This window comes from Ptychodera flava, chromosome 18, assembly GCF_041260155.1.
Source record: "Ptychodera flava strain L36383 chromosome 18, AS_Pfla_20210202, whole genome shotgun sequence".
Taxonomy (NCBI): domain Eukaryota; kingdom Metazoa; phylum Hemichordata; class Enteropneusta; family Ptychoderidae; genus Ptychodera; species Ptychodera flava.
In genome coordinates, this window is record NC_091945.1 from 9377011 (window position 1) to 9390841 (window position 13831).

A 13831-nucleotide genomic window follows, 5' to 3' on the forward strand; every position below is an offset into this window, starting at 1 on the left:
ACAGTTTGGTACACTTTCTTGTAATTATTGTAAGAAAGACGGCCATTTAATGTCAGAGTGTTTCAAATTGAAAAGAAAACGTGAAGGTCAAAGTGGTCAAAGTGGATCTAAGCCAACCGGCTTTATTTCTTCATCAACTCAATTAGAGTCTAATAATGTGTGCAACACATTTTCTGAGGTTAAACCCCTCTCATCCCCAATTAATGAGGTCAAGGTCAATTCTTCTCAAGATAGCATTATGGGTATTTTCGAGCCATTTATTCATAATGGTTTTATATCACTTTCTAGTGATTTCTCTTCCGCTACCCCTGTCAAAATTTTAAGAGATACCGGGGCTTCCCAGTCTCTTTTGTTGGCAGATACCCTGCCGTTTTCTGAAAAGTCATTTTCAGGTTCTAAAGTTCTTATTAAGGGGGTAGATTGTAATGACTACATTCCTGTTCCTCTCCATAATGTCTATTTGTCTTCGGACTTTGTTTCTGGACCTGTGGCTTTAGGTATTAGGCCTTTTTTGCCTTTTGAAGGGATTCACCTTCTTCTTGGAAACGACCTTGCTGGGGACAGGTCATTACTAATCCACTTGTGACTGATAATCCTAGTTTAGATCAGGATCCAGAGCCAATTGAACAAGAGATACCCGATTTATTTCCTTCATGTGCCATTACTCGAGCCATGTCAAAGAAAACTTCCGAGAATCAAAATACTCTCAAAAATAATGTCACAGATGTTGACTTAAATGACACCTTTCTCAGTCAGGTGTTTGACACGGATCATTCCGTTATCCCTCGTGGATTTGAAACTTCCAGTAAAACTTCTGCTGACCAAAGTCAGACATTTTCTAGATCAAATCTCATTGCAGAACAACACAAAGACCCAGATATTTTGTCTTTGTTTGACAGGGTAGATGATGAAGGTAAAACTTCAGATAGCTCTGTTTCCTATTATACAAAGTCTGGTATTCTCATGCGTAAATGGAGACCTCCAGATGTTTTGGTTGATGACGATTGGGCTATAAAACATCAAATTGTGGTCCAAAGCCCTACCGTGCTGAAATATTGCGCCTGGCCCATGAAACTCCCTGGGCTGGTCACTTAGGAGTCAGGAAAACTTATCATAAAATTCTCAGTCACTTTTATTGGCCTAATCTCAGGCAGGATGTAGCACATTTCTGTAAAACTTGTCACACATGTCAAATGGTAGGAAAGCCAAATCAGACCATTCCAAAGGCCCTTTACAGCCAATTCCTGCATTTCAAGAACCATTTAGTAGGATACTAATAGACTGTGTTGGGCCCCTACCAAAAACAAGATCAGGAAATGAGTACATGTTGACAATTATGTGTACATCAACTCGGTTCCCAGAAGCCATACCACTGAGAAATATAAAGACAAAGACTATAGTGAAAGCTTTAGTCAAATTTTTCACTTTATTTGGCCTCCCTAAATGTGTCCAGTCCGATCAAGGCTCCAACTTTATGTCTGGAATTTTTCAACAAGTAATGGATCAGCTAGGCATTAAACAGTATAGGTCATCCGCCTATCATCCAGAAAGTCAGGGTGCTCTTGAGCGATTTCATCAAACTTTGAAAAACATGATTAGGACCTACTGTTTTGACATAGAGAAGCAGTGGGATGAAGGAATTCATTATCTGCTCTTTGCTGTTAGAGAGTCAATTCAGGAGTCTCTTGGTTTTAGCCCATTTGAGCTTGTATTTGGACATACAGTCCGTGGCCCACTTAAGCTCGTTAAAGAGAAATTCCTATCAGACGATGATGATTGTCTGAATATTTTGCAATATGTGTCAGATTTTCGTACAAAACTCTCTAAAGCATGTGAATTAGCCAGAGAAAATCTTGAGTCATCTCAGCAGTCAATGAAAACCCAATACGATAAAAACACCTCAAAACGGAAGTTTGAACCAGGTCAAAAAGTTCTTGTTCTACTTCCAATTCCTGGCAAACCACTCCATGCTCGTTACATTGGGCCATACCTAATTGATAAGAAATTGAATGATTTAAATTACATCATAATAACACCTGACAGGGCGAAAACAAAAACAGCTATGTCACATAAATATGCTTAAGCCATATTTGGATAGGGATAATCCTACTATAACTCAGCCTGTCAGTGCAGTCAGTTCAAACCATTATGAAGATAGTGATACTGAAACTGACTTGAGTGAAAATACTCTAAACTCAAAGCTGGGCTCGGTCAAGCTTCAGAACTCAGAAATCCTGGAGAAGCTGGAGTCTACAAAGTTGGCACACCTCCAGCCAGAACAACAACAACAGGTGAAAGAACTGCTCCATGAATATAAACACCTGTTTCAAGATGTTCCAACGAGGACAAACGTCATCTATCACGACGTTGATGTTGGGGACAGTAAGCCTGTAAAACAACATCCATACAGACTGAATCCAACAAAAGCAAAATATCTCCAGGAAGAAGTCAAATACCTGCTGGACAATGACTTTATTGAACCCAGTAAAAGTAACTGGAGTTCGCCGTGCATACTTGTTCCCAAATCAGATCACAGTTATCGTATGTGCACAGACTTTAGGAAGGTCAACACTTTAACAAAGACAGACACTTTCCCAATCCCGAGGATTGATGACTGCATCGACCGAGTGGGAAAAGCCAAGTATGTGACGAAATTTGACCTACTGAAGGGATTTTGGCAAGTCCCTCTGACGGCTCGTGCTCGTGAAATATCCGCCTTTGTTACACCAGACGGATTGTTCCAGTACAAGGTGATGCCATTCGGAATGAAGAACTCTCCGGCAACGTTCCAACGGATGATCAACGACGTCATATCCGGGCTAGACGGGTGTGCAGCCTACGTTGACGACGTCGTCCTGTATAGTGACACCTGGGAGGAACACATCAAGCTCATGCGGAAGTTCTTTGAGAGACTGAGCAAAGCAATGTTGACTGTCAACCTTGCCAAATCTGAGTTTGGTTGGGCGAGGGTAACTTACCTCGGACATACTGTAGGACAGGGTGAGGTAAAACCTGTTGATGCCAAAATCAGTGCCATTTCAAGTTTTCCCATACCAAACTGCAAACGACAACTGATGCGCTTTCTCGGTATGGCTGGTTACTACAGAAAATTCTGTCCAAATTTCTCCGCAATTACTGAGCCTTTGACTAACTTACTTAAAAAGAAAGTAAAGTTTGTTTGGTCAGAGCAATGCCAACAGGCATTTGATACACTTAAAGCCATACTGCAAAGTGCCCCAGTGTTGTCTGCACCAGATTTCACTTTGCCATTCAAATTAGCTGTAGATGCTAGTGATACGGCTGCTGGTGCTGTTTTATTGCAAGAGGATAGTCATGGTGTAGATCATCCTGTTTGCTATTTTTCACGCAAATTTAACAAATCCCAGAGAAACTACTCTACAATTGAAAAAGAGTGTTTATCTTTGATATTAGCTTTACAGCATTTTGAAGTTTATGTTACTTCTTCAAATCAGCCAATAGTGGTTTATATTGATCACAACCCTCTTGTTTTTCTGCAGAAATTTAAAGGCAAAAATCAGAGATGCTAAGATGGAGTTTAATGTTACAGGAGTTTAATCTTGACATTAGACATATCCAAGGCAGAGACAATTTAATTGCAGACTGTCTCTCTCGTATTTAGAAATTATTGTTTTCACTTTCAAGAAATTTTATTGTTGTTCACTTTCAAGAAATTTTACTTTAGAGTAAAACAAAATTTGAGTACTTAAATCCTTTTCAAGATAACATTTGTAAAAGAAAGATTTTTCTTTGAAAAATTTCTTTTTTTGAAGAGGGGGTGTGTTATGTAGGTCATTTCCCCCACACTCATCATGACCTGAGTTCAATTAGTCTAGAACATTCTCAAGGTCACTGCCCTTGATGACCTCACAACCTTGAATTCAATTAGTCATGTTTGGAATGTTCTGGAAAGTTGATTAGTTGTGTAAGAGAGATAATTTAGAACAGTAATTAGCATGTCAATAAAAGTTCTAGATTGTTCTTATATGCCTTTATAAAAGGGACGTGCTCAGCTTCCAGTCAGACTTTTGGGATCGTGTCTCTTGTGTGTTACTAAACTCCAGCAGTAGTCATTCTCAAGACTTTTCAAGACCTTCACTGCCAACGCTGGATTTATACTGTGGACTTTGTGCAACTTCAAGCCTGCAAGCCAAAGGACTGTTCATTCATCCGACTGACTGTTACAACTCTGAGACTGGAGCTTTGCCGTCCCAGCTGAGATAAGTAGTCTGTACACTTTAAAGCTTGTATCCTATCCCTAACTTAGCAATTAGTTTTATTTTCGTAATAAATTTTGTTTAAACGTTAACTGCTGAGTTCACCCTTTTGTTCGTTTTCTCTGCACGTAACAATATCTACCATTGAAATGAAACAATGATGCAACATTGCTTTACTTTTGACTGAGGTTTACAGTTTTTGATTGCTCATAAGCATATTCTGGTAGATCAAAAGTTCCAGTTACATTCCTACATTCAAAGGATTTCCATGGTAGCGTGTGCCAAATTTTGATGAGGCTGACTTAAAAGCCCCAGTTCCTAAATGACGGCTAGCTGGGGTCGTGAGCTTCCAATTATAGCAAGATATGTTGTCACATGAACGGCGAGGCGTCGCCTGTAGCCATATGCAAAACAATTGAAGCTTATTTACAGCTACAGTTTCACATGCACTCGATGAACATTACAACACAAACCATGATAAGCTATGGTCATAAAATCCAAAGGGTCCTACATAAAAAATAGACACTTACAAATTTTTATTTTTTTCTCACTTGAAGAACTCCTAAAAACCAATAAAGTATGTATTTTCTAAAAGCCCTGATATAGGGAAACCCGACTGTGCTTCGTACACAGTCACTATTTTGCATCATAGTTACGTGACAAACATTTTGCTGAACTTTCCAAAAATCGGTTTTTCCTCCCTTTAGCGAACACGCTGCACGATTTCCGATTGAAATTTATGAATTGAAAAGCCTTGGTAATATCCTTCAAATCTTTGTCTGCGATTTCCTTTATATGCCTCTGTTCTTTTTGCTATGCACTATTGAAGGTGTTAGACTAGGGTGATTTCAAGGAATGGAAATTGTTGCGCCATTTAATTTGAATGGAGAATCGGATAAAAAAACGGCAGACACTGATTTGAAGGATATTTCCAAGACTTGTCAATGCACAAATTTCAAACGGAAATCTTACAACCTGTTCGATAAAGGGAGGAAAAAGCGATTTTTGGAAGGTTAAGCAAAAGCTTGTCACGTGACTATTATGCATATAATGACTGTGTTCTGTGCACGGTCGGATTCCCCTATATCAGAGCTTTCAGAAAATATATACTCTATTGAGTTTATGGAGTTCTTCAAGTGAGAAATAAAATAGAAATCTAAAAGTGTCTGTTTTGTATATAGGAACCTTAATAAATAAACAATTTACGGTCCGTCGAAAACATAACCGGGCCAGTAGACGCCTGAAGGGACATGTTTGTACATGATCTTTATTAATGTAGGGCTGGGCTCATTCATCTTGTAACCCAAAGTAAGAGTTTATGTACCCTCCATTTAAACGAATGTTCAAATGAATTTTCAGTAATTAAGAAAAATTATGTGTGTATGTATATATGTATCTATGTGTGTAGCTATATATGTAGCTATGTATCTGTTATCTATCTATCTATCTATCTATCTATCTATCTATCTATCTATTATAATATGAGGTGTACATAAGAGCTGGCAATCAGAATGTAAATTCGGATAGAAAATCAATTGTCAAAAAAGCAAAAAGAACGCCAAAGAAATTAACACGCTGTGGTGACGATACAAATACTGGGTATTCTCTAATGCTGTTGGGCTTAGATAAAGACATTGGATTTAAACACAGAATATGGAAAATTTATTGAAATATTGACTTTATTCTTTTAAAAGGTCAATACCTTGTTCATAAAATTTCATTTACGATTCGGCTTGGCCATGCGAAAGGCAAATTATGATGTATTGTGCCGCAGACAGGGGAAGCGAAACTTCAGTGTGGTTATAACACACGTAATCGAAGCGATGATTCGGCTTGGCTGATTGGATAAAAGCCAAATACGACATAGCGCACATACATTAAAGGGTAATTTGATAAGATAAATTAGCATGTTCTGCATGTACCAAGGCATACAGTAAAAGCAGAACTTTCAGTGTGGGACAAACCTGACCGGTGCGATCCCCGATTTTCAACATTTTTCACCATGGCTGAAACGACGAATTCTTCGATGAATGGAAATTCGACACCACTGAAGTCAGACGAAAAATCCAACTCTGGCAGCAAAAATGTTGAAAACTGCGACCCGGAACTCTGCATTCAGTTTCTCGGAGTTCCAAAGGTGGCGAACTACGAGGGAATCCGTACCAGGCTGGACACAAGCACAATAGAGTGGATGGACGTGTTTTTGGACAAAGGTGGTCTGACAGTACTCACTGAAAATCTGGCCAAATTCGCAGATAGAAAGTTGGAGAATGACGATGCTCACCTCTCACTGAAGTGTGTGGATTGTATCAGAGTGGTTCTGAACAAGGGAATAGGAATGAATTACGTTGTGGAAGTAGAAAACAGAAACTTGACAGAAAATATCTTACTCGGTAAGCGACCAGCCGATTTTGCTTAGCAACGGGTAGTCATTGTTTTTTTCCAGGCGTCGGTAACAAATAACACTGTCAGTTTAATTTATGATTCAATGTCGTCGGGTCAAACTTATAAAACATGTGTTGAGAAGATAGCCAAGCCAACAATGTTCAAAGGGACAACACATTGTCCCCTGGCATTCTTTCGGTTATTTTTTATTTCATATGACCAGCTATTCATGTTGTTCTGCTTACTGAAACACGTCTAATTGTCAGATCTCAACTCCCTATCTGCTTGTAAATATAACAATAAATGGTTCGACGATATGATTTATGGTACATACCTGAAATTATGTCATTAGCATATTTACATGTTATATGGGTATGCAAGGTGTGAGTAGAGCTCTAGTGAGTAATAATTCAACATGTTTCAGTAAGCATAACAACAAAATAATCTCTTACATGAAACAAAAACAACGTTAACTGAAATAATAGAGACTTTGTTCCTTTATACTAATGCCTTTTGTTAAATTCCTCAATGGCCACAGAAAACACAGACTTTATATATCTATCTATCTATCTAGAAAATTTGTATAGCGCCTAATATCCAAAGTTAAACAATGCTCAGTGGCGCTTAGAGTTACAATGAAAATGCTCTCTGAAAGATGTAATTTTTAAGCGTCTTTTGAAAATGTTGACATTAGGAGAGGTTTTTATGTCCAGGGCCTAGGGACAAAGAGTTCCAAAGGACAGGAGCTGCTACAGAGAAGGAGCGGCGACCATAGGTAGTCAGATTCCATCTAGGTGTGTGCAGAAGGCATTTATCAGATGAACGAAGAACACGTGATGAGGCACAAGGTGTTATTAAATTCCTGAGATCTTGTGGAGCTTGTCCATTTAGGGCTTTGTAAGTAATCAGCAAAAGTTTGTATACAATGCGATGATGTACTGGAAGCCAGTGAAGTTGCATAAGTATGGGGTAATGTGGTCGGATTAACCTGGTCTTAGTAACAATTCTAGCTGCTGTGTTTTGGGCACGTTGTAACCGCTGTAATTGTGTATCGGGCAAGCCATATAATAGAGCATTTCTTTAGTCAAGCTTTGAAGATATAACGGCGTGGACGAGGGTGGCACAGGAATCTCTGGACAAGTACTTTCTGATACGACCAATTTTGCGAAGGAGGAAGTGAATAGCACTGTAAGTGGCACCAATGTGTTGTTGGAATGTATGGCTGTCATCAAAATTACACCGATGTTCCTCGCAAATGAAGTGGTTTCAATAACACTGGAACAGATGTTGATGTCAGTGAAAGGCGCTGGTGAATGGTCAAATTTAGAGCGAATGATTGTGATGATTAAAGTGGTAACGGGAAACCCCATGCAACAAAGGGTTTTTAAAACTTGGGAAACGCTTAAAAAGTGACACGATAAGTCGCCTGCATCATAGGCCTCTATATGTTATAGAAAACCAGGAAATTTCTCATGAAGTCAAATGATTGCGACCTATATCAATGCTATCTACAGCCTATATAAACCATTCACACATGTTTGTACTTCAACACAGAAGCCGTTAGTTTCCAAAACACTTTATTTGTGGAAGATACCAGAATGCTACAGCTTTCTTTGATCGATACGCTATCGTTGTTTTCTTCTCTGTTATATCTTGTTCCAAAGTTTAGAGTAATATAATGGACTTCTCAGGTAATATAAAGTTAACGACAACTTTGTCCTTTTAAAGTAACTATGGGAATTGCTTTCGTTAAAGGTTTGAAGTTGAATGACACAGCAACGAAGATAGCAGTGACTGAAGTACTGGCGGCAATAACAAGCTATTCTGATAACCTACAAGGATACCAATCCGTAATTAATGCGCTGGATGTATGTTAATGTCTTGTCCTTTCCATCTATCCTATGAATACACATCATTCAGTGTTAGAAATGACATTGGTGACTTTGTTGATAACCTTATCAAAGTCATTCTCGTTTAATAGTCATTGATAATAACAGAAAGTTGCTAAAACAGTATTGGTAATTATATAACACAAACAAAATCGATAATTATTCATATTATATATATATATATATATATATATATATATATATATATGTATATATATAATATGGCATATATATATATTATATATATATATATATATATATATATATATATATATATATATATATCACGCGATCGTCAGACAGGTAGATTCTATTATCAAAATCTACCTATCTGACGATTGCGTGAATGCGTGAAACAGAAGTAATAGGTACCATACATACTTGATGTGTTCTCATCTTATTGTAATATTGCTCTGCAACCCTGCCTGCATCGATCTCTCTCTCTCTCTCTCTCTCTCTCTCTCTTCTCTCTCTCTCTCTCTCTCTCTCTCTATATATATATATATTATATATATATATATATATATATATATATATATATATATATATATATATATATATATATATCCTTAACGTGTGTATATGTGCACTATGTGTGTATGTGGGTTAGTAAGTCATACAAACACACACACAAAACACACACAAACACACACACACACACACACAATGATCTTTTAAATGATTCTTGTCCCTGTTTCTTTCTTTTATGTGCACAGCAGAGAAATGAGAACCAAGAGAACAGATTCAGCATCATTATCGAGGAATTGAAAGCGACAGAGTCTTTGCCGTACAAGTCAGCGTTGTTGGCGTTTGTAAATAGCTTAATATGCAAAATCCCTGACACCTCAGAGAGATGTCAAAGGAGAGAAGATTTCATCAAGCTTGGAATTCTGGGTATTCTTGATCAGCTGAGGTAAGCAAGTTAGTAAACACAAAAAGAGGTAGGTTGATAATATACAATTTACAAGTGAAAACTACCGACAGATTATGTATGGTTTATGCAAGAGGTAAAAATATAATATCAGTAACAACAATACCAAGTTTTGTGAGTAGATTTTCTCAGGGTTGGGCAAGACAGACGGTTTTAGAAGACCCTTATAATAAAGTTGTTTATAGGTGTGAAATATGTGCATAAAGAATACTAATGAACCTTAATTTCACAAAGATTGTGCATCAAGCCTGACAATGACAAGCTTAGCTTGTGAAAGGTGTGCTAAAGATCATTTTATACAACTTTGTACAGATCATACGGGGATGCAAATTTTCAGAGGTGACGTGGTTTTAAATTTGACTGGTGTGATATTGTCTGTGTATGGGATGACATTTGGTTCTCATAAGGCGTGGTTGCGGTAAACAATATGTGCATTTGGACTATAAGAAGATCTTTTCGATAACTTGACGCCACGGCGTAAGGAATGTTTGCAGTGTTTTGTTTAAAGATGAACTTACACCACAAACTTTTCATACTTTGCGGTGATAAGTTTTTGGTGATTAAAAAATGATATTTCTTCCAGGTGTGATTGTGAAGCTCTTCTCACCCAAGTGAAAACATTTGATAAGTTTAAAGTTGGTGACAAAGAAGAAGAAATGCCTAATGAAGTGGAACCGAACTAAAAGATCTACCAATGTATTTAACATCAGAGTAATAACAGCTAAATCGATATACATGCAAATCGAATAAATTGGTATTTCGCCACAATACTTTCCAGAAATGCCATTGTACAAACCCTACACATATTATGGTACACACTCATTCAACCGGTATCCGTCTTTTTGCTTCAAGAAATGTCATTGTACATATAACCCAATCTACCCACAACTTCAATAATTATGGTTGAATATTGATACCAGACATCTCTTCCGAAATTGATGAATGAAATGTCGAATAATTTAATAAAGTTATAATAAATATCATAAAAATCAGTTTGGTCTTTTCTATAAATGACTGTCTGGCGTATTCATGTAAGTTTATGATTTTGACATGAGTGGTGGTCTTTCATCATGATGCAAATGTGTCATTACTGCATCAAACGTCGAGATATCATATTATTCATATTGAAATTTCAAAGTGGAGAATCGAAGAAAACATGCATGATGATGAGATTGATAAGAAATTGAAATCATTAACCAAAGTTTTAGCTGCGGTGGTATTGCCAGACTCCAATGACGAATCAGAAACTCACAACCAATCTTCAACAAAATGTGGAACACTAATGACACCGCTGAAGAAAAGATCTCTATACCTCTTGTACGCGTAACAGTACGTATAAATCGAACGTAAGGAAAAAAAGGTTATAACCTCTTTCAAACTAATAGAAATGGGTTCAAATGATCAAGCCACATCCAGTTTGATAATTCCAATAATTCAAATTTATGTGTGAGTCGGTAATTTAAAGTACAGCTTTTTCAAATTTCACACGTGACGCATGATGTGCTCACTCCTATCGAAACACGTGACCTGACGTCTTCGTCGTGCAACAGGAGATCCATATATCTTTCTTTCACCGATTTAACTCTGTGTATTGTATTGTGTGTTTTTGCTTTGTGTGTTTGTTGTCAGTTGTGCCTGTTGATTAATTTCGTAAAACATTCAATTCTGCTGGTGAATTTTGGACCATCGATGGATATGTAACCAAAGAACATGGACGTTTTGATTGGATAAAGGTTAGTCAATCAAACCTACTATAAAGGGATGTCGCATGCATCTCTTCGAATTCCTTTTCAAAACAGGCAACATTTAAGTAAAGTAAAAACAAATTTTAGACAAATACCAAATATTAACTGCAAATTCTGTTGTGGCCACCGGGGGGGGGGGAACACTGAGCATAGCGCCATCTTTGCAGATGGCGGATGTACTTTACTGGAATGACATTCAGGAGATTGCAAAACAAATATTATTTGTCATTTTGCTTACTTGAAACTGCAGCAGTGTACAGACTGGTTATCATTGTATGTCACAAAACTCAAACACAAACTGCAGGCAGTCCGACTATTAAAGATACCCTTTGAACTGCCAAAAGTGTCTTTATATATATAATATATATATATATATATATATATATAATATATATATATATATATATTATATATATATATATATATTATATATATATATATATATATATATATATATATATAGAATGGTGTCTTGAAGGATATGTTTCACTGTATTGGTATGTGTATATATATATATATATATATATATATATATATATATATATATATATATATATAAGAATGGTGTCTTGAAGGATATGTTTCACTGTATTGGTATAGATTGCCGACAGGACTATAAATCAAAAAAAAAATCACCGTATTACACTGCTATTGGGTAGTTCTTCCCAATGAGACTAGTATTACTCATATAATTGTGGGTTTTTAAGTCTTTATAACTTGATTATCATGAAAGCCAGACACATCCAAAATTAACGAGTCATTATGATTCCAAGAGGAAATATGTATACCAAGTTTAAGTTCAATCCATGTTGCAGATTTCCAGTAATTTTGTGTACAGAAGCACCAACGCACACCATTCTCACTGAAAATTAGGTTTCAATTAGGTAGAATGATAGAATGCGCCTCGGGGACAGATATTCAGACTCTCAAATTTTACGAATCTTTTCTCAGATTATCCTCTTGTGGGGGTTAATTTTAAAGCTCTTGGTGTAAGAAAACTTCTCAACGTCTATGTCGAAATCGAAAATTGTATTTTTCTCCGTAAAGTTAACACGGGGTGGCGGCCATTTTGAATTACAGATATCGGTAAATCTTGGGTAATTTGTTTCTCTAGTGCCAAAATTTGCACGGTGACCCTCGATTTTTATTCGTGATTTTGAAAGAGAAGGATTGAAAGATTCCCAGAGGAAAGTTTCAGTGAAAGTTCAAGTCTTTGACTTCCGAGGGGCATACTACCTTCAGTTTCTAAAGTATCGAAAATTCCAGTAGTTAAAAAGTCATTAATCTTCAATATCTCCGTTCATTAGTTGAATAAACCTCCTATTAACGATACCGCTTTACAAGCACCTGTCAAACCATTTTACAAATTATACGCATATAACCTGTAGTGCACTCAGGTCTTCGGTCTTCTGTCTTAATTCACGCTCATCGAACTCATTGCATGACAAAGGTGGGCGCAACTAACAAGACAACAGAAACCCATTTCCGTGACTGGCATTCATCCTGATGTGACCTTTCATGATGTCTGCTTACATCCATTCACAAACATGTACAGGGCATAATAGGTAGGTGGGGGGGTGTCTAAACGTTGAAACAAAACTGAAACCGGAAGGAGATCTGGAAACTCACAGGCGCATGTAAATTACCTTTGAAAAGATTTATTATGCCAATTCGTGGTAAACGGGAAACTGAACAGTTTCACACTGTTCATAGGACACTTCGCTGATCGGCTGCAGAACACAAAGAAAGCCTAGGGTGTACTTAGTATATCTCCATCAGTCAACCCTATTTCAAACATTTGAACGACGTGAACCCCAATATCTGACTGTCTGACTGTCACAGGTTTCGAACATGGCTAACACCGTGACCCAAGTGACACAGGGAACTCCACTGTCGGACGTGGACCCGAACTTCTCGAACCAAAGTGTGGAAAATTGCGACCCGGAACTGTGCATACAATTTCTCAACTTGCACAGGGACACGAACTACGATGGAATAGCAACACGGCTCAACACAAGCGATGTGCCATGGATGTCGGAGTTCCTCAGAAGGGATGGCCTGTCAGTGCTGACGGAAAATCTAGCCCGATTTGGAGAACGACAGTCGGTGGATGGCGATGATGACGCCTCGTTGAAGTGTGCATTCTGTATCAGAACCGTCCTGAACAAGATAGATGGGCTGAAGTTCATTGCACAGAAAGCAAATGAAAAGCTGGTTCAAAATATATTGCTCGGTAAGCGAGGACTTAATTTTGTTTACTCAATTCTGGCGGGATATGAGTTAGCATTGCACATAGACACGGCATGAGTTTCAGGAATTCGGCAGAGCCATAAGCCAAGGGTTATGAAAATAAAGCGACCCCATGTTTAACCCTGTCGTTCCTTTTGTTCCATACATTCTTACATTGCGTGAATTTATGAAGAACGTATTTATAGATGTTGTTGATGCCATGGCTACCATCATCTTAAGTATTAGTCATCTCCATGGATACACTTTAAACAAATAACGAACCGTGTCCGAAGAGAGAGATATTTATATCGTCGAGCAAATTCCATCATCTGTCCGGATTTGCTAACATGACTGATGCAGACATTGATTTGACTGCTCAAACACAACGTATTCAGTCATATAACAGACAAACTATAA

General features: G+C 37.5%; 1 protein-coding gene across 1 annotated transcript; it reads left to right on the forward strand.

Moving 5' to 3' along the window:
* The first annotated feature begins 6166 nt into the window (after window positions 1–6166).
* LOC139116794 (inverted formin-2-like) lies at window positions 6167–10448 on the forward strand. Its single transcript, XM_070679456.1, has 4 exons — window positions 6167–6628; window positions 8376–8488; window positions 9229–9422; window positions 10024–10448. Exons 1-4 carry the CDS (start codon window positions 6238–6240, stop codon window positions 10121–10123), a joined length of 798 nt encoding a protein of 265 aa, XP_070535557.1. The 5' UTR covers window positions 6167–6237; the 3' UTR covers window positions 10124–10448.
* Window positions 10449–13831: the final 3383 nt, after the last annotated feature.